General features: G+C 42.5%; 2 protein-coding genes across 2 annotated transcripts in view; one reads left to right on the plus strand and one right to left on the minus strand.

The window, feature by feature from the left end:
• The window catches only part of aarsd1 (alanyl-tRNA synthetase domain containing 1), a 63,236-nt gene extending 41,677 nt beyond the window's left edge, over positions 1 to 21,559 (plus strand). The window contains exons 4-12 of the mRNA XM_084323487.1: positions 1,882 to 1,939; positions 3,135 to 3,291; positions 15,210 to 15,326; positions 16,173 to 16,303; positions 18,440 to 18,506; positions 18,987 to 19,078; positions 19,970 to 20,024; positions 20,107 to 20,201; positions 20,592 to 21,559. Of these exons, the coding sequence (XP_084179613.1) occupies positions 1,882 to 1,939; positions 3,135 to 3,291; positions 15,210 to 15,326; positions 16,173 to 16,303; positions 18,440 to 18,506; positions 18,987 to 19,078; positions 19,970 to 20,024; positions 20,107 to 20,201; positions 20,592 to 20,721 (902 nt within the window). The 3' untranslated portion in view covers positions 20,722 to 21,559. The remainder of the gene's footprint in view (positions 1 to 1,881; positions 1,940 to 3,134; positions 3,292 to 15,209; positions 15,327 to 16,172; positions 16,304 to 18,439; positions 18,507 to 18,986; positions 19,079 to 19,969; positions 20,025 to 20,106; positions 20,202 to 20,591) is intronic.
• Positions 21,560 to 23,125: 1,566 nt separating this feature from the next.
• Positions 23,126 to 26,950, minus strand: part of myof (myoferlin) — a 116,225-nt gene continuing 112,400 nt past the window's right edge. The window contains 2 exon segments of the mRNA XM_084323490.1: positions 23,126 to 23,398; positions 25,535 to 25,682. Coding sequence (XP_084179616.1) covers positions 23,360 to 23,398; positions 25,535 to 25,682 — 187 coding nt within the window. The 3' untranslated portion in view covers positions 23,126 to 23,359.

Below are 26,950 nucleotides of genomic sequence, written 5' to 3' on the forward strand. Positions count from 1 at the left end.
AGTTTCTACGCCAAATGTATATACACTCTTTTTCTGGACACTTTTGTATCACAAACAGTACTGTATTTGCAAATCTGATATGTCATAAATGTATAGATGTAGCAGTACTGTCTATCTGTATGTCATGTATGTCATATGTTATGATGAATTGAAAATGGGGGACCCTGATGTAAACAAGACGAAAGTCTTTCTCTGGTCTGCATCCCCTTAACAATTGTATGTATTGAGCTGTACTGTACCCATTCTGCAATCTGTTAATAAACTTTTCAATCAATCAATCAATACTCTTAAAACACACCTCACCCCTGCCCATTTTGACAATCTAGGATGACTTAGAGTAGATGACACAGTACAGAGTACAGCTACTTGCAATGGGCCTGGTCTACAAGATGCAATACACCACAAAGATACCCATGTACCTGTCGAAATACTTCCTAAAGTCCGTGAAGTCCACGACCACAACACCAGAGGGAGTTCCACAAATCATGTTCAACCCAGATTCGGCTCAAACAAGGGACACCCGTTTCGCAATTATGCCACAATAATGTGGAACGCCCTACCCACAGCCGTAAAGGAATGTGAATCACTACTCTCCTTCAAAACCACCTAGGGGTGGCTACAATTAGAAACTGGCCCCTGTAAATGTCAACCCCCCCCCACCCAACGCCCTCTAATGTACAGTTTCTTCCTTCGGATTGCAATTTTTTTATGACCTCTTTCTTACACAGTACCGTATATTTGTATGTCATAAATGTCTTGATGAATTGAAAATGGGGCAGTGGCTCACGAGGTAGAGCAGTCGTCGGTAATCCGGAGGTTCCCGGTTTGATTCCCACTCATCCCCGGCAGCGTGTCGAAGTGTCCTTGAGCAAGACACTTAACCCCTAACTGCTCCAGATGAGCAGGTTGACACCTTGCATGGTTGCCCTCTGCCGTCGGTATGCGAATGTGTGAGTGAATGGTTAAAATGTGAGGAACAAATTGTAAAGCGCTTTGGATAAATGCACTATATAAATGCACCATTTACCATTTATTTTTATTTTTTTACTTTCTCTTTTTCCCCCCCTTTCTTTTTCCATTTTTCTCCCATCCCAATGTTAGTCGTTATGCCAATTCCCAATCCCCTACCTGGTTGTTGTGTGCTCTGCCCCCTACCGTCGGTCTGGGAGGGCGGAGACTATCACATGCTTCCTTCGACACATGTGTAGCCAATCCCCACTTCTTTTCACCTGGCAGCGCGGACTCTCACTGGGGGAGTGTAACGTGTGGAAGGAGCACACTACCTCTCCCAGGACCGACCTTGCTGTGCAGGCGCCCCGACCGATCTGTAGGAGTCGCTGTTTTACAACGACCAGGACCCACCCACGCCGGCTCCCCACCCTCTAACACTGCCAATGGACCTATCTCAAACCCTGCCCTCTTTTCTTGATCCTCCAATCACAGCTGTCGCTTACCTCTGACTTCCTCGTACAAACAAAGTTTGTCCGAGGTAAGCGACAGCTGTAATTGGAGGATCAAGAAAAGGGGCAGGGTTTGAGATAGGTGTTAGTATGGGCGGTCTGCCAAGCCGGAGGCACCACAGCTGGATTCGATCCCACTGTCTCTGTGGTGGTAGACAGACGCTTAGTCTGCTGCGCTACCCGGCCGCCACCATTTACCATTTTAAGGGCCCTTGAGCTTTAGTGGAGCTGCTCAGTGGCCAACAGTGTTAGACTGTGGTTGTACTGGGCAGCTCCCAGATATTTTCTGATATAATAATAATAACACATCTGTATTGCATGTACAGCAGCATAGCACTGAACCCCACTTTGTTTCGGTCTCTACCACTGATGTACATGTGATGAAATGAAATTATATTGTCTTCCTTTATACTTACTGTAGGTCAACACCTGATCACAGCCTTGGCTGAATCGATGTTTGGATACAAGACTACATCCTGGTAACACTGAGCACTGACTGAACATTCCACCTTAAAGGAACACACCGGGCGGTCAGGTGCCGTAGCGGAGATTGCGCTCGTCACCAATGCAAGAGACTGCGGTCTCGACTCCCGGAGTCAGCATTGCCTTGGCTTGGGCTGATCGCTATACTAACTCGTTTGGCTGGGTTAGGGGGAGGGAAGCTGTGGGTGGGAAACTGGCATTGTGGACAGCGACGCCTACAGGTCAGGTCTGGGCGCTTGCTCAGCGGAGGCAGGACTTGAGGAAGGCAGCGTGACCTCCCACGCGTTACACTTCACCAATGAGAGCCCTCGCTGCCAGGTGAGAAGAGAGCCACTGGCTGTCGCCGCACGTGTCGGAGGAAGCGTGCGGATACTTCAGGGTTCCCTTGTACCGACCAGTAGGAGAACATGCGCACAACAACCAGGTAGGGGAAGGGGGGGAATTGGCACAACGACTAAATTGGGACGGGGAGAAAACAGAGAAAAATCGGAGAAAGAGAGATACAAAAAAAATAAAAAAAGGAACACACTAACATTATGGGAAATGTGTGCATGTCTGTATCCGCTTTAATTTATTTCTGTTAAGCTAGGCTAGTTTGCAGCCGGATAGCTTTCTACTGAACGCAAAGGGAATTGGTATCCATCTTCTTGTCTGACTCTGGAGAAGACTGTAAGCACATTTCTCATAACGTTGCCGTGATCCTTTAACTCAAGAGTTTCCCCTTCTTCCTTCAAACTAACAACTAGGGCTGACTTTCGATTTTTCTTTTGGAATTCGAAGCTTCGGGGCTGAGATTCAATTTTAATTGATGCTTTGAAATTAAAAAGAGAAAAAAAATCTTTTTGATGTTGTGGGACTTGTACAGCACTTTGTTCAACTTTGTCAGTGCTGTAAAGTTTAAACCTTTTTAAATCTTAGACAAACGAAACACTTTGCTTTCATGAAATATTGTAAGCCGTCATTTGAGGCTTTATAAAAGCAGCACAATGAACACAAATCTGCCAGTGCAGAGTCCGACCTCATCTTAAATAACAAACAGCATTGCTTGTTGTAATTAACAAAGAGAGGCAGAGTTGATTTAGAAAAAATCTTATTTTCATATTCGAATCCCATGCCCATCGAACGAAGCTTCGAAGTATTTAAGACAGCCCTACTAACAACATCTTTCTCTCTCTCTCTCTCTGGTCCCAGGGAGTTGGGGCGTCAGCGTAGCTCCATAGAGCTGGACACCTCCTGTATGAAGGCCGACCAGCTGGAGGCGCTGGAGGCTTCAGTCAACGAGAAGATCAGAGCTCAGGTCCCTGTCAACGTGCAGCTTCTCTCCATAGACGACCCGGCCGTGGAGAAGGTCTGTACGCTGATGATACCATACAAGTGACTGTATCATGCGCCTATACTTTTGATCTAGTATGAACTCAGTCTGCAGGGGCAGAGAGTCATCTGGGGGTCATCAAAGCGAAGCAGGCTATTCTCGCTCCACAATGGTGGCATTCAATGTTTTTTTTTATTTTTATTTTTTTACCTGCTAAATCAACTCTGACTCTCTTTGTTAACTACAACAAGCAATGCCGTTTGTTATTTAAGATAAGGTCGGACTCGGCACTGACAGATGTGTTCATTGTGCTGCTTTTATAAAGCCTATGAAAAAAGTAGTAGAACGCGCTCACCTCACTAGACTTGACACTGGGTGCTGTAACCTCTGATATCATACATAAAAATAGGGAAACAATGTCCAGGCACGCACTTTTATAAAGCCTCAAATGACGGCTTACAATATTTCATGAAAGCAAAGTGTTTCGTTTGTCTAAGATTTAAAAAGGTTTAAACTTTACAGCACTGACAATTCTTTATAGTATTTTTTATAGTGTCCCGACCCATATAAAAACTAGTGCTGTCAGGCGATAAAAAAAATTCATCTAATTAATGACAGGATTTGTAATTAATTAATTAATCTAATTAATCGCATTTTAATCGCATACCCATTTTATGCCTGATATTCTATATTCTATAATCATATTTCAAATTGCATGTGTTCGGATGGAAGAATTCAGTACTGTATCTACAAAACCTTCTGTTTAATCATCTTCCATCTATTAATTTGCTTAGATTTTTCAGGTCTGGTCAATTTGAGCATGGTGTTAATCACAGTCAAAGATAAAAAAAAATGTATTGATATTCTCATTTGGTTCATTACAATTTACTCAAGCCTAGTAACAGACACAGTATTTCTGACACTGGGAATACATTCCCTGAGATCCATAGATGTCCCTAGAATCAGATACCAAAAACATGCAAATGGACCATATTTAAAAAAAAGTCTGTAAATGTGTATTCTACGTTCTTATTGAATGAATGAGATAAAAAAAAAAAAAAATTGTAATACATTTTGAGTTAATTTTCATAACGCGATAATTTGCTGTGTAATTAATTAATCTAATTAACGCGATAAACTGACAGCCCTAATAAAAACATGTCTTAATAAAAAATTAAGTCGAATTCTGCCGTTGTCTCTATTAACTACATATAAATATTTATATAATTGTTTGCTTTATAGAATCAATCAATCAATCAATCAATCAATTCAATCAATCAATCAGAGTTGTTTTTTGATCATCATGGAGCCAGCTAAGAAGAGAAGCCGTTCTCAAATGTGGGAACACTTTGATCTGATCAGTCCTAGTAAGGTATGTGTGCCATAATGTGTAATTCTGAGAGTGTACAAATAAGAGTAGCATTCGAGGGGGCTCCAGTAGCTCACCACGTACCTCGACGCTATTCTGCGTCGGGGAATACCGTGCTGCGTCACGGATCTGGTTGACTCAGTCATTTACCTAGTCATTTACCTAGTATGGTTTTGTCAATAGTCCAATGTACAATTTTGTTTGTTTGTACAGTGTCTCCCCCCCCCCTCAATGTACAGTTTTGCTTGTTTATACAGTGTGCCCCCCCCCCCAACCACCTCCAATGTAGATTACCCAGTATGGTTGTCAATATCCCAGTGTACCCAACCCCCCCCACCCAACCTCCTCCAATGTACAGTTTCTACGTCAAATGTATATACTCCCTTTTCCTGACTCCTTCTGTATCACAAACAGTACTGTATTTGCAAATCTGGTATGTCATAAATGTATAGATGTAGCAGTACTGACTATCTGTATGTCATATATGTCCTGATGAATTGAAAATGGGGGACCCTGATGTAAACAAGACGAAAGTCTTTCTCTGGTCTGCATCCCCTTAACAATTGTGTGTATTGAGCTGTACTGTATTGTACCCATTCTGCAATCTGTTAATAAAGTTTTCAATCAATCAATCAAAGACGAAGATTGCAACATAATTATGTAATGTAATGTTGTTGGCTGTGTAACGGAGAGCAGGCAGCGCAGCTCCCGACTCATTATTAATTTAATTAATTAATCCAATCCACTTTATTTATAGAGCACATTTAAAAACAACAACGTTGAACAAAGTGCTGTACAAGTCCCACAACATGAAAAGAAAAGAAAAGAAAAATAAAATAAATTATTATTATTTTTATTTTTTATCTCGCAGCTTCGAATTAAAATCAAATCTCGGCCCCGAAGCTTCGAATGCCACATTTTTTTTGAAGGTCAGCCCTAGCCGCCACCTTGCATGGTTGCCTCCGCCGTCTGTGTGAATGTGTGAGTGAATGGTTAAAATGTTTGGAACAAATTGTGAAGCGCGTTGGATAAAAGCTCTATAAATGCACCATTTATTTATTTAAGTATACATGTCATTTGGTGAAAGCCTTAATCCAAAACACTTGACAATTCTGAATTGCCTACATGCACACAACTTCAGTACGGGTGGGCCGGTGAGAATGTCGAGGAGAATGCCACCTGTTTTAAGAATGAGCATGTTACTCCTGTTGTGCCACAGGATAGTTCAGTCAGTATTCGTGAACACGCACCAAGCTGCATATTGGAGAGAGAACCCTCACACTTGTGATGTCACCTGGATGTAAAACATGTGGCTGTGCAATACACAATGATTGGGGCACTGCATTTGTAGGTCTATGAAATGTTTGTGTGAGCTTTTACACCCAAATTAGGTGTAAATTCTGCTTCAGACCGGTTAGCAAGAACACTTGAATAATGAAGAAGAATGACCTGAATGTCATATCTATCATTAGTTATGAATCTGAGGGCAGAGTGATATACAGACTAGAGTCCACGGATTTAAGGGTTGAGGCCGCAGCATGCTTATAAATTACATCACCATAGTCCAAGACTGATAAGAAAACTGCTTCGACAACTCTCTTCCTACTAACTAAACTCCTGGGCAATTACGGGCCACGGGCCACTTCCGGCCCTTTGGGCGTCGGTGTCCGGCCTGCTGTCAATTTTTATAATGGGAGATAATGAATATTGAGCAGAATTAAGTTCAAGTTATCATTGGTTCGGCCCTCCAACACAGTTCAGGTTTCTCATGTGGCCCCTTGTAAAAGTTAATTGCCCACCCCTGAACTAAATGAAAGCTGGTTCTGTTTCTGTATAGGAAGCCAATTTCCTGTCGCAACTTGGAGGCAAGGTTGTCCACATGGAATTGAAATGTAAATTTCTCATCGAGCCACACTAAAACTAGAACTACTTATGGTAGTTAGATGCCCTACTATGTTACCTGTTTATTGCACAATGTTGTTTTATTGGATTCTATTATATGTTGTTACTACTGTATTGCACATCGTTGCGGGCAAGACCACCCGCATTTCATTGTATACTTGTATGCCGTGACAAATAAAACTCTTGACTTGACTGATAAACTATCAAAAAATTGCTTTTAGCTTGTCAATCAGAATGGAGTGATTGACAGTGTCGAAGGCCTTTTGTAGGTCCAGCATGACCATGCCGCAGTATTTGCCCGCGTCCATCTCTTGTTTGATGTGGTCGTTCAAATAGAGAAGGCATGTGTCAGTGGAGTGGGATGTTCTGAAGCCAGATTGGAATTCGTAGATTAGATTTTTTTCCGCTAGGTACTTTTCAACCTGTTCGTAGACAATTTTTTCCATGACTTTCGAGATGGAGGTAAGAATAGAAACAGGGTGGTAGTTGCCTGGGACTAATTTGCTGCCCTTTTTGTGCAGATTGGTCACTCTCGCAATTTTGAAGTCCTTAGGGACGTGTCCCTGTTTTATGGAGAGGGTTATTATGTGTGTGATGACTGGGGTGATGGCGGCTGCTGAGTCTCTGAGGAATTTGGAGGGGATGTTGTCATGGCCAGTGGCCTTGTTAGGTTGGAGGGCGCTCAGTTTTTTGTTACCATTTCCAGTTCGAAGTCGTCTTTGCAGACCCTTAGGTTTTTGTAGTATGCTACTATGTGTTCTACCCCATAATGCCCTGAGTGGGAGGGTAGTTTGTTTACCAGTGTTGTGGCTATGTTTGTGAAGAAAATGTTTAAGTAATTGGCTACATCCAGCTTGTCTGTGATGAGCGTGTTGTCTGTCTTTATGTTTATGTTTGAGAATCTGGTTTTAAGTTTTTTTTACTGCAGCCTAGTTGATTATTGAGTAATTTCCAAAGTTTGCATGGTTTGTTTTTCGTTTTCCTCAGTTTTGTCATTGATGACATTTTTAGTCTGTTTCTTTGAATTTTTAGTTCAACCACGTGGGCTTGGAGTTCACTGTTTGAGCTTTTGGAAAGCTTTGTCTGACTTTTATTTATTTTTTGGTCCACTTTTTCTCCTTTCCCAATTTCGCCTCGCCAATTCTCCCTTCAATTCCCTGTCTCGAACGTTGCTAGACTATGCCTCCCACTGGTCGGCTGCAGTGAGGACCAAGCCTTGCATCACGTGTCCCCTCCGGTACACGAGGAGGCAGCTGTCGCATCTTTTCACCTGAACAGCGCAATCTCTCAGTGGCGAGGAGTAACGCGTGGGAGGCTCATGCTGCCCCCGATACTTCCTGATTCTGCTGTACAGGCGCACCAACCAACCTGTAGGAGTCGCTGTCCACAACGTCCAATCCCCACCCACCGGCTTTCCCACCCTCTACGACTGCCAATTGTGGTAGTATGAACGACCGGTCAAGCCCTTAGCAACGCCGAGAGCTGGGCTCGATACCAGCATCTCCTGCGTTAGTGGCGAGCGCCTTGCCCACTGCGCCACTCGGCCGCCCTTTGTCTGACTTTTATTAAGTTCAGAGCATTTTTTGTCTCTGGTTTTCATAGCGGTCAGTATTTCAGTGTGCATCCATGGCTCAGCACGATTTTTAACCCTGGTGGTTCTTAGGGGTGCCATGTTGTGTTTTTTTTTTATCCACTTTCTTCCCTCCCCTGTCTTGAACGATGCTAGACTATGCCTCCCACTGGGCGGCTGTAGTGAGGATAGAAGCCTTGCATCACGTGTCCTCTCCGGTACACGAGGAGGCAGCCTGTTGCATCTTTTCACCAGACAGCTCGAACTCTGTGGTGGGAGGCTCACGCTGCCCCTGATACTTCCTGTTTCTGCTGTACAGGCGTCACCCAACCGACCTGTAGGAGTCGCTATCCACAACGTCCAATCCCCACCCACCGGCTTTCCCACCCTCTAACACTGCCAATTGTGTTAGTATGATGGCCGGCCAAACCGGTAGCAACGCCGAGAGCTGGGCTAGATACCAGCATCTCCTGCGTTAGTGGCGAGCGCCTTGCCCACTGTGCCACTGCCGCCTGGGGGTGCCATGTTAAGTATTGTTGTGAATTTGGTTTTGAATCCAAGCCATGTTTCTTCAAACTGTGTACCACTGAGCTCATCTGACCAGTCCATGCTCTCCAGTTCTTGGTTAAATGCCTCTCTTCTAGAGTAGGTTTTGAGGTCCCTAGATGTGACTGTTTTGTGACAGCCGGCCTTTTGTTTTAGCTTTTTGCGGGTACAGAAAATCATATAATAATAATAATAACCTTATTTGTATAGCACTTTTCATACAGAGGTTGCAGTTCAAAGTGCTTCATAACAGTAAAAAATACAGGCATAAGCGAGCATAAAAAAAAATGTTAAATGTAAATACAAAGAGATAGAGAGGTAGCAAGGTTAGGCAAATCACAGTTCTTCAGCAATACAAATAATAAAATAGAATAGATTAGAGAGTAAAAAAGTGCCGTTTGATTCAGTTTAAAATAGGCAAAAAATTATAAGATAGAATGGACAGTAAAAAGTGTGATAAGATTGTTCAATAAAGAAAAATATATAACAGAGCAGTGTATCGCTCTTAGTACTTTGAGTTTCCATCGCTCTTAACACTTTGAGTTTCTTTACAAAGTACAGTTCTAAGTTACCTTATAGAACAACAGAGCAGTGTGTCGCTCACAACAACAGGGCATCACTCTAACATCATAGAACCGACATGAATTTCATTGGAAGTGTATGAAAGTAGGTAGGCTAAGAATAATAATAATAATAATAATAATAATAATAACGAGCATACAAAAAAAATAATAATAATAAAAAGATAGTCCGATAGCAAGGTATGGTAAATCAGTGTTTCACATTAGGATCTAGCATCCCAATAGGCTCTCTGTTTACAGTTTGATTCAGTAATACAAATAATAAAAATAGTTTAAAAGGATTCAGTTTAAAAATAGGCATCAGTAAGAAGTAAAAAGTGTGATAAAATAGTTCTCTTAAAATTACAGTGCATACAGTAGGAGGTAGTGAGATAAAATTAGCATAGAACCGACACATGAATTTGATAGGCAGTGTATAAAAGTAGGCAGGGTAAGAATAGTGCAGGTAAGTACAATTTGTGTCAGGATATCCCTGATGTTTCTATAGTAATATTTCCCCTTGCCACTAGGTGGTAGCAGATATCTATCTTCAAATATTTGCCTGCATTACCCCACAGTGAAATGCCTGAGCAAAGAGATGGGTTTTAAGCTGTCTTTTAAAGATGTCTAGCGAGTTGGCTTCTCTGATGTTTTGGGGTAGTTTGTTCCACAGTTTTGGGGCATAGTTGATAAAGGCTGCATTACCGATCCTCTTTTGACTGTTTCTGGGAGCCTCTAGTAGTCCAGCAGCTGATGATCGCAGTGTTCTTGCTGGTGTGTAATTTATTAGTGTTGGCGATGTAGCTAGGTCCCTGTCCATTTAGAGCTTTGTATGTAAGGAGAAGGACCTTAAAGTCAATTCTAAATGTTACAGGAAGCCAGTGTAAAGCAGCTAAGACTGGACTAATGTGCTCTCTCCTTTTGGTTCTAGTTAGCAGTCGGGCTGCAGAGTTTTGGATTAGCTGAAGCCTCTCTGTGGTTTTCTTAGGGAGACCTGTGAAAAGTGCATTACAGTAGTCTAACCGGCTAGATATGAATGCATGAATTAGCTTCTCAGCATCGTTCTGATTAATAAATGGTCGTTTTGCTATATTTCTGAGATGGAAGAACGATGTTTTCGTCACTTTGCTAATATGAGAATTGAAGTTCAGTTCTGAATCTATGATAACCCCGAGACTAGTGACCTCAGATTTGATCCAAGGGGTTAGTCCTCCCAGGTTCTTTATTAATGTTTCTTTTTTAGTTTTGGGGCAGATAATTAGAATTTCAGTTTTGTTCTCGTTTAGTTTCAGGAAGTTCTTACTCATCCATTTATTTATTGCCAGATGATCACTTAACCCGCATGCTATCACCCCTTTGTTGAAGATCATGGACTTGTCAGAGGTCAGAATGAGGTCAATGGTGGTTTGTGTTGAATCGCATACCCTTGTGGGTTGGGTGATTAGCTGGTTGAAACCATAACCGTAGTAACTAAAGAGATGGCCAATAATGTGCTATGATTAGCTCTGAACCCGGATTGGTGTGGGCTTAGTACGGAGTGATTTGAGAGAAAGGACTTAAGTTGATTATTTACTAAAGACTCCAAGACTTTTGCTAAGCAGGGTAACTTGGAGATAGGACGGTAGTTGTTTAAGGTCGCTTTCACATATAGTTTGATGGACTATGATTGTGGACTTCAGGAGGTCGGGGGTCAAGGACTACAGCCCCCTCAGCATCGACGGGGCACCGGTTGAGAGAGTGAACAGTTTCAAGTACCTCGGAGCCCACATATCCGAGGACTTGACATGGACCACACACATTGACAGTGTTGTGAAGAAGGCACGACAACGCCTCTACTTCCTCAGGCGCCTAAGGAAGTTCCAAGTCAGTCAGAAGATCCTTAGGAACTTCTACTCATGCACAATAGAGAGCATCCTGACCGGCAACATCACCTCCTGGTTTGGGAATAGCACTGCACAAGACCGTAGCAGACTACAAAGAGTGACACGTTCAGCCGAACGCACAATTGGAGGGGGGCTTCCCACCCTCCAGAACATTTACAACAAGCGGTGCAAGGGGAAGGCTAAGAGAATTATTAAGGACTCGAGCCACCCGAACAACTGCCTCTTTGAACTGCTGCGGTCAGGCAAGCGATACCGGAGTCTTAAGGCGAGCACAGAAAGACTCAGAAGAAGCTTCTATCCCCAGGCCATCAGGCTGCTAAACGAACAATAATCACTATGCAACAACCATCAAATGCACACAGCACACACACCCACACGCACACACTCACTCAAACAAACAACACACTGCAGCACCCACTCTCCACACTTTAGATCACACAAACACACTTACACTTTATATTTATTGATAAAGGATTTGCACTACAACTCGTACACCTACTGTGAATTGTACCTAAATTGCACCTCGTCCCATTTCTCCATTTCTGCCTTGCACTATATAGTATTGTATATTAGTACACTGCACAGTATTGTATATTGTATGGTAACTACGTCTATTCTGCATCGAACATTGTACATATGTCTAAACTGAACACTGTGACCTAATTTTTTTTATACTTATACTTATCTTGTCTTGCACAGTCTCTGGAGCGCAACAGTAAGAAGCATTTTGTATAAAAGTATTCTGTACTTCTGTATGACAACTATTAAAGAAACTTGAAACTTGAACTCTGCGATTCGGGGGTGAAGTTGCAACATTGTTGCATTCTTCATTTGGTTCGGTTTGCTTTCACACTGCAATTTGTCAAGTGCACCAAACTTTCTGAACAATGTCACGCGATCGTAAAGGGCGCTCTTCTATTGGATATGTTAGAATCCCAAAAACAGGCTTCGGGGACAGCTCTACAGCGCACACACATACACACACCACATTCTTAGGAGCAGCCCAGCGCACACATATCACATTATTCTCATATATTAATGCTGACACAGTTTTTTAACATTGATGTGACATTGATTGATTGAAGCTCATTGCCATCATTCTCTCACTAAACAACTTGTACACTAGGGCTGACCTTCGAAGCTTTTTTTGGCAATCGAAGCTTCGGGGCCGAGCTTCGATTTTAATTCGAAGTTTCGAATTTTTTTTTTTTTTTTTTTTTTTTATCTTATGTTGTGGGACTTGTACAGCACTTTGGTAAACGTTGTTGTTTTTAAATGTGCTCTATAAATAAAGTGGATTGGATTAATGAATTAAGTAGCCCCTTTCGTGACTGTGACGCAGCCAACAAGGTTTCACTCGGCTGTGTGATTTAATTCAAGGTGGATCGCTGTTGTCGTTTGAACAACTTCAGATTTCATGGGAACTACCAATCCCCCAAATCAAGAATGTTTAAAGGAAAACTCCAACATTTTGGGAAATTAGCTTATTTAACATCTTCCCTGGAGTTAGACAAGAAGATGCATACCTTTTTTGTCTCTGTGCGTGCATTTAGCTTTGGGAACAGTCGCTCCATTAGCATAGCTTAGCTTCATCACTGGAAGTGAGGCAGGACAGTAGCGTGACGTTCCCTACAGGTTTGTTGATATTCTCATTCCTTCAAAGGATCCGAACCGATTGAAGTTTATGGATACCATGACTTAAAATCCTCTTACCTTGACGATTAAAAGCCTCCCCAATTTAGAAAACAGTAATCCAATGGCTGGTATTGATAATATACTACTAACTACTGGACGCTCGGAGCTAACGCAGAACAGGATGGTAAAGCAAATATAATGACTTCCTTTCTGGGGTTTTCAAAATAAAAGTGCAACGTTTATAGCAGCGGAAAACGTTTATTTTGTACATTATCTAACGTTAACACGAACCTAAACTAACGTTACAACTAACCTAAAGTTAGTTTAGGTTCGTGTTAACGTTAGATAATGTACAAAATAAACGTTTTCCGCTGCTATAAACATTGCACTTTTATTTTGAAAACCCCAGAAAGGAAGTCATTATATTTGCTTTACCATCCTGTTCTGCGTTAGCTCCGGTTAGCTACGAGCTAGCATTCCTCAGCATCAAGCACTGGAAAATATAATTAATGTTAGACCAGGTAGTAAAGGGGCGGTGTCAAAAATATACCAGACACTTTTCAATCAGGTAACAGTTAGCAGAGAAAGATATAGGACTGAGTGGGAGTCAGAACTAGGGATACCCCTCAATGAGGAATTCTGGGAAACGTGTCTTACAAATATTCACCGGTGCTCTGTAAATGTTAGAATTAACTTGATTCAATTTAAAGTGATACACAAGTTGCACTACTCAAAGGTGAAAGTGAATGAGATGTATCCTAGCGTATCAGCATTGTGTGACAAATGTAAAAATCAAGATAATAATAATAATAATAATAATAATAATAATGGATTGGATTTATATAGCGCTCTTCATGACACCCCAGTGACCCCAGAGCGCTTACAGAGTCCATTATTCGTTCATACACAGTCATACCAGTGGTGGTAAGCTACAATTGCAGCCAGAGCTGCCCTGAGGCAGACTCACGGAAGCGTGGCGAATAATCATCGCCTACGGCCCCTCCGACCACCACCAACATTCATTCACATGCATACACATTCATACGAGGCAAGTAGGTTAAGTGTCTTGCTCAAGGACACAACGGCAATGGGATGGACATGGGCTTGAGCGGGATTCGAACCACCAACCCTTCGATCATTGGACGACCCGCTCTACCCCTGAGCCAAAGCTGCCCCACAAGATGGTACCCTTACACATCTACTCTGGTCTTGTCCCAACTTACACACGTTCTGGTCTGATATATTTGACTTTTATTCAAAAGCTTTTAATAAACAGTGGGAACCCTGCCCCTTAGTGGCCATTTTGGGCTCTAGCGATGATGCTTCTAGGTACTCTGGCAATGAAAAATGGCCGATATATCTAGGTGCTGTGTTGGCTAAAAAGCTCATCTTGAGACTCTGGAAGTCTGATGCAGCACCCTCATTTGAAATGTGGATGAGAGAGCTGGGTGAGACCCTCTACTTAGAGAGGCTTAGATTTAAAAATACAGTACGGAGAAAGGTGTTTGATAAGACATGGGGACCGGTGTTGGATACTCAAAGGGTCCGAGGGAGGATGAAGATGATATATAAGTTCAAAGTGTTACTCTTATTACAGTAATGTCTGAAGGTATATTCTCTGTTTTGTCTTGGCTTTTGGCCTTTTTCTAATGCTTTGATCTTTTGGTCTTTCTTATTTTCCAGCAAGAATCTAGCTTATTTAACTATCCAATTTATTTGTATGTATAAATCCGCCAAATGAAAGAATGGTTATTTTTATATATTTTTAATCTTTTTTGTTATATGCCGCTGTACAATTGTTTTTGAACAAGAAGAAAAATAAGATTGCTTGTGTGCATCATTATGGAATGGAACTTTACCGAAACTCTGTGGCTGTGGCTCAACTAGGGGGTGGTCCGGAGGCGGGGGGGGGGGGAGCTGCTGCTCAACTAAGGGGTGGTCTGGAGGGGGGGCTGTGGCCCCTGTCCGGGACGCAAAATAATTGGCAATAAAGAAAGCTGTTTGGGGCGCCCCAGTGGCGAACCACATAGCGCACTCAGCCGCGACACGGCCGACCCGGGTTCGGCTCCCGAACCCGTCGTTATTTGCCGAATGTCTTCCCCCCACTCTGTCTCCCATTCCTCATCTGTCTCTCCCTACTGGACTGCCCAGTAGAAATAAAGCGATAAAACGCCAAAAAATAAATCTTTAAAAAAATAAAGAAAGAAAGTTGTTTGCTGTAATTTCCTGCAACTTCCACATCAGGTTGGGTCTAATCTAACTAGTTTACTCACAGAGTCCCGTGGGCGGAGTTCTGGCCCGGCTCCGAGCAATGCGGGGAGCTTCAGACAGGCATCAAACGGGGTCGTTGACTTAAGATCAACTAAACTACTAGCAAGTATTTTGTCCAAACTATCCATTTAACTGCCGGCATTTGTCTGGTGTTCAATCACCTGCCCCGTTGTCAGTAGTACCGTACGTTGACTGGGTTTCTCCTGCGTCTGAACCAGGTGAGGAGTCGCGGGCTGCCAGACGACCATGCAGGGCCAATCAGGATCGTCGATATCGAGGGCGTCGACGCCAACATGTGCTGTGGAACCCATGTGTCTAACCTCAGTCATTTACAGGTAAAACAGACCAGACTCTACCTATGGACATTAGGGAGGCTAGATCACTTTAAAAAGTAAGCTTAAAAAAACAAAACGTATCTTCACGAAAGCCTTTTAATACACTCTGCTGCTTAGACTCATTACACCCCACACTGTGATTGTTGTATTGTAAATGAAAGCTATATTATTGCACTGCTCCCGGATAGAATCGGGAATTTGGTTTGGACATTTACGGGGAGGTGTGGGAATCTAACTGGAAACGTCCAGATTACCAGGCGACTGCTCTACCTCCCGAGCCACCATCACCCCTTACCTTTTTGTAGTGTGGTAGTGAAAGGGTTAACCTTATGTAGTGTGGTAGTGAAAGGTTAACCTTCTGTAGTGTGGTAGTGAAAGGTTAACCTTCTGTAGTGTGGTAGTAGTGAAAGCGTTAACGCTTTGTATTGTGGTAGTGAAAGGGTTAACCTTATGTAGTGTGGTAGTGAAAGGTTAACCTTATGTAGTGTGGTAGTGAAAGGTTAACCTTCTGTATTGTGGTAGTGAAAGGGTTAACCTTATGTAGTGTGGTAGTGAAAGGTTAACCTTCTGTAGTGTGGCAGTGAAAGGTTAACATGTAGTGTGGTAGTGACAGGGTTAACCTTCTGTAGTGTGGTAGTGAAAAGTTAACCTTCTGTAGTGTGGTAGTAGTGAAAGCGTTAATGCTTTGTATTGTTGTAGTGAAAGGGTTAACCTTATGTAGTGTGGTAGTGAAAGGTTAACCTTCTGTAGTGTGGCAGTGAAAGGTTAACCTGTAGTGTGGTAGTGACAGGGTTAACCTTCTGTAGTGTGGTAGTGAAAGCGTTAAACCAATTGACTGAATTCCAGGTAATAAAGCTACTGGGAACAGAGAAGGGGAAGAAGAACAAAACCAACTTGATCTTCCTGGCAGGAGACCGGGTTCTGAAGTACGCAGAGAAAAGCTACAGCACAGAGCGGTCGCTGGTGGCCCTCCTCAAGTGAGTCACTACAGCACATACTCTGCATGTACAGAGTTGTAATATTAATATGTACAGTGATACAGGTATAAAGTTATAAGGGGCCTATTAGTAGTAAGTCATACTGTAGGACATGACATCTTATTTAGTAGTGTCAATACGGGTAGAAGGTAGGGATGCTCGATATTGGCTTTTTTACCTATACCGATATTGTCCAACTCTTAATTTCCTATACCGATATCAACCGATATCACATTTTAATGCCGATATCGGCCGATAATATCGGACATCATTTCTATAGAAATGTAAAAAATAAAAATTTGAAAACAGATACCGATATTTTCCGATATCACATTTTAATGCCGATATCGGCCGATAATATCGGTAGGCCGATAATATCGGACATCCCTAGTAGAAGGTCACCCAAAAAAGTATCTTGGGTGAGGTTAGGTTAACGTGGTGTCAGGAGAGGAGCGCACACAGGCTGAAGTGAAATAAATGTCATACATTTTTTTATTGAAAAGATATTTGAAGACTGTTCAAATTCAACAGTCAATGTGACTCAGCAATCAACCTATCAAAAGATTAAAACAAAAATAAAAAATCACAAGCCACCCACCAACCCCTCGCCAGCTTGTCCCCTCCTTCTCTCCCCGGTCTTTGTGTGCAGAGTCCTCCCTCTTCACTCTCTACCTGCCTAATAACCTTCCCACCATGAAGGCAGCTCTTCCACATCTCCACCGTCCAGCCCTGGCTCTATGCAACCTCGCTGCATTATGACATATAGGACGTACTCTAACCATGCATAGTGTATGGGGCGGGCCGCGGGACCCAGCGTTGTACTACTAATTTCTTTGCTGCCGTCAACCCAGCTAGCCACAATTTCCGTTGTTTTCCAGTAAAATCTATATTCGAGTAGTCATTAAGCAATAGAGTAATTGGTTCTTTGGGGATCGTCTTGCCAGTCAGGTTAGATAGAGCCAGGGCCACGCCCCCCCAGAAGTCTCCCACTTCTGGACAATCCCCACACCATATGCTTAAACATACCAGGTGCACCCAGAGAGCACAGATCACAATTCGGACTACCGTAATTGCCGGACTATAAGCCGCACATTTTTACCCATGTTTTGAACCCTGCGGCTTATACAACGATGCGTCTAATCTATGGATTTTTACAGCGAACGGCCACCAGGGGCGCTCTCCCATATACGGGTGCGGCTTGTATATGTACACATTTATTTTTTGTTCTATATCTAGCTGGTGCGGCTTATATTCAGGTGCGGCTTATAGTCCGGCAATTACGGTAGGTACATATTTCATATGGTATCGCAACACTGGAGTATGGTATGCTCTTTGATGAGCGGAATATGTTCTCCCAGACTGTGTCCCAATTAATGTCCTTCTTCTACAGTCGGGTCCCTGCTCCATAGTCAAGTAAGGTGTCATTCCTTCTGTGTCAGGTGTTGAATATGTAGTTATATTGCCGACACCAGTCCTCTGTTCGGGAGTGTGGTCAACCATTTCACAATTGGGTGAGTCTGTAGATTGGTGCCTCTGATGGTACCCCGTTTGCACGCAGTGCAGACCGCAGTTAAAAAAATAAAAAAATTTCCTGAACACAATTCCTGAAAACGAATGAGCCCTTCTGAGTAAAATTTGCCCCCTAAATGTTTCACCTCATTTGCAGCCCAGGCCGTTGATTCAATTGGTTTAAACTAAGCCAATTACTTTTACAGTTTCAATGAACATGGATTATTATGATTCAAGAGTGCAAGTATTGTTAGAAATATGCTTGTCAGTTAAAATAGCAGTATTAACAGTGAACATTCCTGCAGTTGTCACAATTCAAGCACTCAAGAATATAAAAAGAAATGTGGTACAATATAATTTTCTAAATGTTGCAGGCAGTACACTCCCGTGTCCCCAGTGTACCCCTAGACTACACTACTGATCTAAACCAGGAAGCACTAGACAGGTTCTTCCCCCTCTTGTACTTACAGTCAGCACCAACCTACCAACAGGACTACCGTATATACACACTCTTTCCCATGTTCAAATGAGTCAAGGCCACATCGGGCCTTAAAATCTGGCTAAAAGACGTGTCTTGAATCAGGAGACTCAAACTGACAACTCGTTGCTGGTTTTTGTGTTGAACAGAACGGGGCCTGATGACCATGTTGAGGCTGTGGACAAACTCCAGAAGTCTGTGAAGCTGATTCAGAAAGTAAGCCAACATTCTCTCATAGTCCAGGGTATCTCAATTTAAGGTCTTAACATTTATTAAAATGTATTTTAATTTACATACATTATATACATATAATGTATGTATATAATACATTTGCACATGTATTAAATGTTTTGGGTAGGGGGGGTAGCCCGGCTTTCAGGAGATTATTACAAAAATAAGATATTTAATATTATTTCAAGTCGTTTTTTTGCTGGGCTACCGGGAGCTTGACGCGTCTGGCGAGAAACGGTGTCACTATGAGTTGTCTTTTTTTTTTTTTTTTTATATGTCGTGAGATTTGTGTAAAATCTTGCTCTAAGTGGTATTAAAAAGGGTCTTGAGTCTTAAATTGGACTTGTTGAAACCTGCAGTCACTGTATAAACCCTTTTTTTTTTTAAACCCATATATTTTTTAAACATGCATTAGTCTTGTTGGTTTACCATTCCTCTTAACCATTAGACGCCTTCATTTGGTAGAATAACCTGAGCCTGCTGCGAGACATGGCGGTCCTCATAGCAGAGAACTTCAAGAGCAGCCCGCAGAGAGGCAACTTCTTCACCCTGCACAAGTGAGCCTCTTCAAACAGTGGTTTATGTTAAAGTAAAGGAACGCTTACCATCTTCTCTACAGTCAGACAAGATAGATACCAGTTTCCTCTCTGTGCGTTCAGTAGAAAGCTATCCGGCTGGGTGGCGCAGCGGACATTGCGCTCGTCACTAGCGCAAGAGACAGTTATCGAATCCGGCTGTCAGCGTTGCCTCCGGCTTGGGCCGGCCGTCAGGCAGAGTCAGCGGGAGGAGAGTCGATGGGTGGTAGTCTGGTTGTTGTAAACAGCGACTCCTACAGGTCGGTCAGGGCGCCTGCACAGCAAAGACAGGAAAATGGCGGGGGCAGTGTGAGCCTCCCACACGTTACTCCTCGCCAATGAGAGTCCGCGCTGGCAGGTGAAAAGATGTGACTGGCTGCCTCCACATGTATCGGAGGGGACATGTGATGCAAGGCTTCTATCCTCCCTACGACCGGCCAGTGGGGGGCACATGCGAGCAACGATCAAGACAGGGGAGGGGAGAATTGGCACGGCATTGTGATGAGAGAAAAAAAAATGGAGAAAGTGAAAAATAAAAAAAAATAAAGCTCTCCGGCTGCAAGATAGCCTAACTTATTTGAAATTAATGGAAGAGGATACGGGCCACTAGCCTAGCTTAAAATGCCGGGATAGGTGTTTTTGGCGAACTATTATCCGCTTCCATTCTCTGTGCTAAGCTAGGCTAGCTTGCAGCCTTCTACTGAACGCACACAGAGGAAATTAGTATCCATATTCTTGTCAGACTCTGGAGAAGATGGTAAGCGCATAATGGCATTTCCCATAATGTTAGCATTTTCCTTTTTAAAGGAGTCACGCATAGCTAATGTCTTTCAGAACGTGAAGGGTCTAGTTTTTTCTCTCCCCTTCTCACAGAAAAGAGGGCGACAACGAATTCATGAACATCATCGCCAATGAAATAGGCACCGCGGTGAGACGACGATAGTCTAGTTGCATGTTGTTACGTATAAAACAATCATTTTGGTATCTGACATTCTCTCTTCTGTGCTCAGGAGACGCTGGTGTTCCTGACGGTAGGGGAGGAGAAGGGTCCTGGGCTGTTTCTGTTGGCCGGTCCCAGCGGACCAGTGACTGAGTTGGGACCACGGTAAGAAACACGCCACTCAAAGCAGTCATCAGCCTGCAGTGCTGAATGCACAGACGTATTGTCAGGCAGGTGGCATCAGAATTGGAATTGTCAATTATATTTTTATGGTCAATTGGCATTTGTCACCTTATTAATTGGGAGTGTGTTGCTCTAAAATAAATGTAAAGTGAACAGAATAATAGCAATAAGGACCTCTGATAAGAACAAATAAGATTCCTTCAGTCGACGCGGTTGTGTCGTCAGTGGGTCTTTAGCGTGTAGCTTGTTCCCCTCTACACTCACAATACCACTTATCTGAAGATATCCTCAAAAGCTATCCGTTTTGAACTTGCATTTGTACTCGATATCTCATATCAGCCAATGTGACTGTACCGTCCATGTCCTCTGCAGGGTGCTGGAGCTGCTCCAAGGGAAGGGGGCGGGGAAGAACGGACGCTTCCAGGGCAAAGCCAACAGCCTGGCGAGGAGGGCGGAGCTGGAGGCCTTACTACTGCAGCACAGTAGTCCACAGGAAGAATAAACTCTGCAGCTGCAGCCCTCAGCTCAATGTGTACAAATACTGTGCGTTGTGTGAAGAACACACTTTTATAGGATGACATAAAGACCATCATAACTGACCTCAGATTGTCTTGAATAAATGTTTTAAGATTAGAATTTTGTGGTAAAACACTAAAACATACCATTGCAATGAGTGTACAGAGAAAATGGAATAATGTGATGAGTTTCTCTAGAGCAGCGGTTGTCAACCGGCGTGAAGCAAGATCAAGTGTGCCGTGGAATGTTAGACCAATTCATTTCTCATAAGGCTTCATAAAATATTTATAAGTCGGGATACATTTCCATTCAACATACATGTCAGAACTCACCGATTCATAACTAGGATGGGAAATGTTTTATGCACCTTCATATATGAATGAACATGAATCCAGATAAGAGATTAATACAAAGATGACTGTTCTCTCAGCTATGTTTCTGAAATCTGACTGCACATCAACAAGGCATAGTTATCTTACTGCATAGGGGAAACATCTCAAATGACAATATAATCTCTGGCAGCTCGGCAAGACCATCATTGGCTCTTGTACAATTTCAAGGCGTTGACAGTCAAACAGCCACCGTATATAGCTGCCTTGTTGGACAGGAATGCTCCAGCCCATCAAACACGATCTAGTAACTGGATCACACTTAGTTCCACGGACTAGTACTGGACTCGGCAGGACAGCACTCTCTTATGCAGCCCCAAAGTCCTGGAATGACATTCAGTCAAAGTTAAAGTTCCTTCCCTTACGGAATTTTTATTAAATAAGATTTAATTTCTCTGATTCATTCACCGTTTTTAACCGATTGCACTGCACATTGTTTTGTTCTATTTTGTTGTACACTCCGCAGTTCTGTAAATGAGGTGGCCTCACCTCAGAGCTCACCATAGTGTAAATAAAGGTTTTAATCAATCACGACATTTGAGACAATCTCCATAATTGATTACCATGACTAAGTTGGTGTGCCTTGAGATTTTGGTTTGACTGTGTTCCTTGGGGCCCAGAAAGAACCACTGCTCTACATAATGATGTAATAATGTACACAATTACCTCTGCATAATACATGTCCTGTACATACTTGAATGTAGCTTTTTCATTTACAGATTTTAAAGTTATTTACCGTACAATAATTAGAAATCGTATCTGTACTCTGCTCAGACTGAAGTTTTTACCCACAATAAAATCACTTAAACTGAACTACTCAGACAATTATTTCATGATTCACTGAATGGAGTGAGTCAGGCTGCAGTCCTGCTACCTCCTGTATAGGGAGGTGTAGTGGTTACGTCATTGCCGTTTTTCCTGTTCCACCCTCTGTCCAACGCCATGTATTTCCCCATTGCCCATTTCTAAATCATCTCATTTAAAACAAATAAAGCATTAACATTTGCATGGTGTACCTTTCTGTGCTTATTCATCCACAATCTATAGCTCAACATGAAGATATTCGCAATTAATCAAAGAAAAATCGCCAAGTTTTATTTCAACCAAAAATTCTTAAACAATAATGTTAGTGATAGAGGGGAACTCATTTTGTGCAAAAATTTAAAGCTTTTCAATTTCCATGCGGCAGAATTGTTACAATAGCCGATAATCCATTTTCCCTATGATAAATCCCTATACGGGTGGAACAACCAGTGACGTCAGACTACACCTCCCTATTAGAATATGTGGGAAACGTCTGTCCACTTAAAGGGAATACCAGTCAACGTAAGATGTGACCACTAGTCCATAGGAATAACATGACTAGGGAAATCTAAATATGTGTCAAGATTCAAACCAGAGAACTTGGATTCAAAGCTGCCCCATAGACAATGAATGGGGGGGGGGGGGGGATTGCGTTGGACCCTGCACAATGGTAAAAATCAATGAGTGCTTGTTGCCAATTGAGATGCTGCATTTTCAGTAGTTTATTTAACAATGGGGGGGAAAGCATATTTATACAAATTGTTATTCAATATAGAATGTTTTAAGCATTTCTGGAGGGGATTTTTTTTAAATCTTAAGGCTTTGGGAGATTTTTTTCCCACAGCACCAGACTGAGCTATAATGGTGAATTGTGATCACCATTGCTCATACATGGGACATTTTGTAGGACGAATATGCAAGTCACGTAGGTGCTTCTCGTGACGCCCTTCTCTGCATCTCCCGAAATCATCACCCGCTTCCATGAGTATCGGCGTTCGCCGTCTCGCCAGTTTATAGGCTTAGTAGCATTAGCTAGAAAGTAGTCTCTCAAGCTGGCCTCTATCTTCCACAATCTTCTAATGCTGCACAGAGAGTCTGGTTTGAGATACTAGCTAGCTACTTTGACATCGACGCCACAGAGTGGGCTGTGCCTAGACATAGTTTCATGCTTTTTATAATTTTTTTTTTCTTGTTTCTTTTCTTTTTTACAAATATTGATTAGACTGACTTTAATCACAGGCATGACATTTGAATGTGTAAAATAAGTGATATTCCATATACAAATATAGAATGAGTGAAAAGTGTGCAATATATTTTACGCTTAAAAACATGCTAATGTAATGTAGTGCAAAAGGTCAAAGCAGCAATTGTCCAGTTGGCTTAGTCTTGTCTGAATTGCCCTCAACTCCATTGCTTCTCATTGTCAAGCCATCATTGGAATGGCTTCACTATCTTCATTGAGATGTAGTTCTGGAATGAGAGAGAGAGAGAGAACAGTTATCACATCAATGTTGTTGTTTTTTAAGGTCCGTTATAGTCAGTAGTCATTATCACTAACCAATAATGTAAACAAAGTGAAAGTAAAAATATTTTGTGACCTAAAACATCTCGATCCTCAGGTTGGGAACCCCTGTTGTAAATTATCATTCATTCCCAATGGCTTCTGTGGTAAACAAGGTTCTACTGCAATGGTTCTCAAAATGTTTCATGTCGAGGACTTCCATAAGATATTGTTCTAGGGACCCCGTCTGAGAATATACAGTATTTGTTGTTTTGGTTTGTATTTGTAGATATGGTTAGCAGGGGTGTAAAGTACCCAGAAATTAGAAAGTATGGGTACCGTCTCAAAATCGTACTCAAGTAAAAGTCAAGAGTATCTGGCTAAAAACACACTTGAGTAAAAGTAAAAAAGTACTAAAAAGTATTCCAGGGAAATGAAATGTTCCGTCCTCTTCATCACTCGTACTATCATTTGTGGCCATCTTCTGTAGCTTGTCACTCTGACTGTCTATTCTTCTGATAGCAGGCGTTTAATCAAATATCCCCTCTTTCTAGTCTTGCACAAGGACCAATCAACATGGGTATGGGCGGGTTAATTTTCCATCCATGGGGATTTGATTGGCTGTTTTAACATTTTCTCTGAAATGTAATTGAGTAAAAGTATACAAACCTAATAATACTTGAGTAAAGTACAAATCCCCAAAAACAGTACTTAAGTATTGTAACAAATTACTCAAGTACTTTACACCCCTGATGGTTAGGTCCATAACTGCCTATGTGTTAGTTGGGGAGATAACTGCTTGATGTTCTTCAAGCTGAAGGTAAATAGGTGGATGTTGTGTAACATGGCAGAATAAACAACTGCTTTTCCACTCAGGAGGTTAACTAGTAGAGTAAACCTTTTACAATCAGGAGGTTAACTAGTAGATTAGGTAAACCTTTTACACTCAGGAGGTTAACTAGTAGAGTAAACCACGCCTTTACACTCAGGAGGTTATCGTTGTATAAGATGCAGGGTTCAAAACATGGGTAAAAAGGTGCGGCTTATAGTCCGGCAATTACGGTAGTAGAGTAAACCACTCCTTTACACTCAGGAGGTTAACTAGTAGAGTAAACCACTCCTTTTACACTCAGGAGGCCAACAAGTAGATTGATGTGATCTATGAGCACATTTTATATCATATAATATATTTTTTAAAATATTTATGCATTTTATGATTCAAGCTGTGTTAGACCCGCAAATGTCATGTCTGCCTATCCATCTCGTCTTTTAAACGAGGTCCACAATGGAAATACGTTTTTGAAACTATATTGCATCAACCTTGATGATTTTATAATGTATGCATGACTGTTGGCTGTGGATTTTTTTTTTTTTTTGATCCACTTTTTCTCCCATTTTTCCATATTTTCTCCCATCCCAATTTCGTATCATCCAATTCAACCCTCCCCTGTCACGAACGCTGTTTCTTGCCTCCCACAAGCCGGCTGCAATGTGGACTAAGTCATACATAGCACAAGTCCCCTCCGGTACTTGAGGTAACAGCAGTCGCATCTTTTCACCTGCGCAGCTCGATCTCTCAGTGTCGAGGAGTAACGCGTGGGAGGCTCACGCTGCCCCCGACACTTCCTGATTCTACTGCGCAGGCGCACCAACCGACTTGTAGGAGTCGCTTGTTCACAACGTTCGATCCCCACCCTTCAGTTTTCCCTCCCCGTAATACGGCCAATGTGTATTACTGCGGACGACCAGCCAAACTGAAAAACAATGTGGAGAGCTGGATTCGAACACGCGAATCCTAGCGTCTCCACACTGGTGGCGAGTGCCTTGCCCACTACACCACCTAGCCGCCGCCTATGTTGGCTGTGGATTTGTTATTGATTGTCGAAATAAAGTAAACTAAACTAGCAGTGGAATAAGTTAGGAACCCATGATCAGAATAGTCATTCTTAGACATTCTCTTAACTGGAAGATCTCACTTCTAGTGGTGAAAATATTAGTAAAATCGAACTATCCACCATTTTGCTGGGGGACCCCCTTTGAAGGACCCCTGGAGGTCCCCTGAAAAAAACCACTGTACTACGGTGTCCCCTCCTGCCCGCTCTTACCGGTAACGAGTACAAGAGGATGGCGAGGAAGAGCACCACGATGAAGAGGAGTACAAGGCAGATGAAGATGCACCGGAACCTTCTCCACACAATGAACTTCATGGTCTTGCAGGGGTTGGTGAACCAGAAGAAGGACGTGTCTGGCCGACTGCAGGTCAGGAGGAGAAGAGGGTGAAAAGGATGGATTTTGTGCCATAACATTTCTGGTAAAGTCTCAACTTTGTTGTTTTCAGTATCAGTCCAACTTAGTTGAAGTACTTGGCGTGTAACGTGACATACTTGATACCTATAGCTTCAGCTACACAAAAAGCTGAGTAGATATTGACATTGGTCCTCATTCTTGAACGGACATAAGTAAAAGTTACCAAGGAATTCCTTGCTGTTTTGCACACGCCTCCTTCGCCTTATAAGGAGCTGGCAGGGCGTGTCTGTATGCAAATTTAGGTGTACAAGAACACGCTTTGCAGAATGAGTGGCGTATTTCATTCATGGGAACCCAGCTACGAAGATTTTGGCCACTTACGGAGACCGTTTCACACGTTCAGGAATCCCGAGGAGGATTTTTGTAAATTAGTTGTAAAATATCTTGGTAAAGATTTCGTACCGACACCGGCTCTCTGTAACTGGGTGCTGAACTTTCTTATAAATAGGCCCCAGTCAGTCAGAGTCGGCAACCGGACATCAGGCACAAAGGTTCTAAGCACAGGGACCCCCCCAGGGCTGCATGCTGAGCCCCCTACTGTACACCCTCTTCACACACAACTGTGTGGCCTCCCAGAACAACACCAGTATCATCAAATTCGCAGATGATACTACAGTCATTGGACTGATCACTGGGGTAGCTGAGGAGGCGTACAGAAGGGAGGTGGCGGAACTGGTGGCCTGGTGTCGGGACAATAATCTCTCCTTGAACGCAGACCAAGGAGATGATTATTGACCCAGGAAGGGGGAGTGTACAGTACACCCCTGTACATGGGTGAGACAGAGGTGGATAGGGTGAAAACTAGGGATGCTCGATATTGGCTTTTTTACCGATATTGTCCAACTCTTAATTTCCGATACCGATATTGTCCAACTCTTAATTTCCGATACCGATAGCAACCGATACTGATATATGCAGGGTTCCCCCCCCCCCCCCACTTTTGACAATAAATAAAATCAGAATTTGTTCTTACTTGCTTGCCTAGGTAAATAAAGGTGAAATAAATGTAAAAAAAAATTTAACGATACGGATAATTTCCGATATCACATTTTAATGCCAATATCGGTAGGCCGATAATATCGGACATCCCTAGTGAAAACCTTTAAATTCCTCGGTACCCACATCAGCGAGGAGCTCACCTGGGCTCACAACACCCAACAGATAATAAAAAAAATCCCAGCAACGACTGTACTTCCCAAGAAGGCTGAGAAAAT

The sequence above is a fragment of the Notolepis coatsorum genome (genome assembly GCF_963971535.1).
Source record: "Notolepis coatsorum genome assembly, chromosome: 10".
NCBI classification, from domain to species: domain Eukaryota; kingdom Metazoa; phylum Chordata; class Actinopteri; order Aulopiformes; family Paralepididae; genus Notolepis; species Notolepis coatsorum.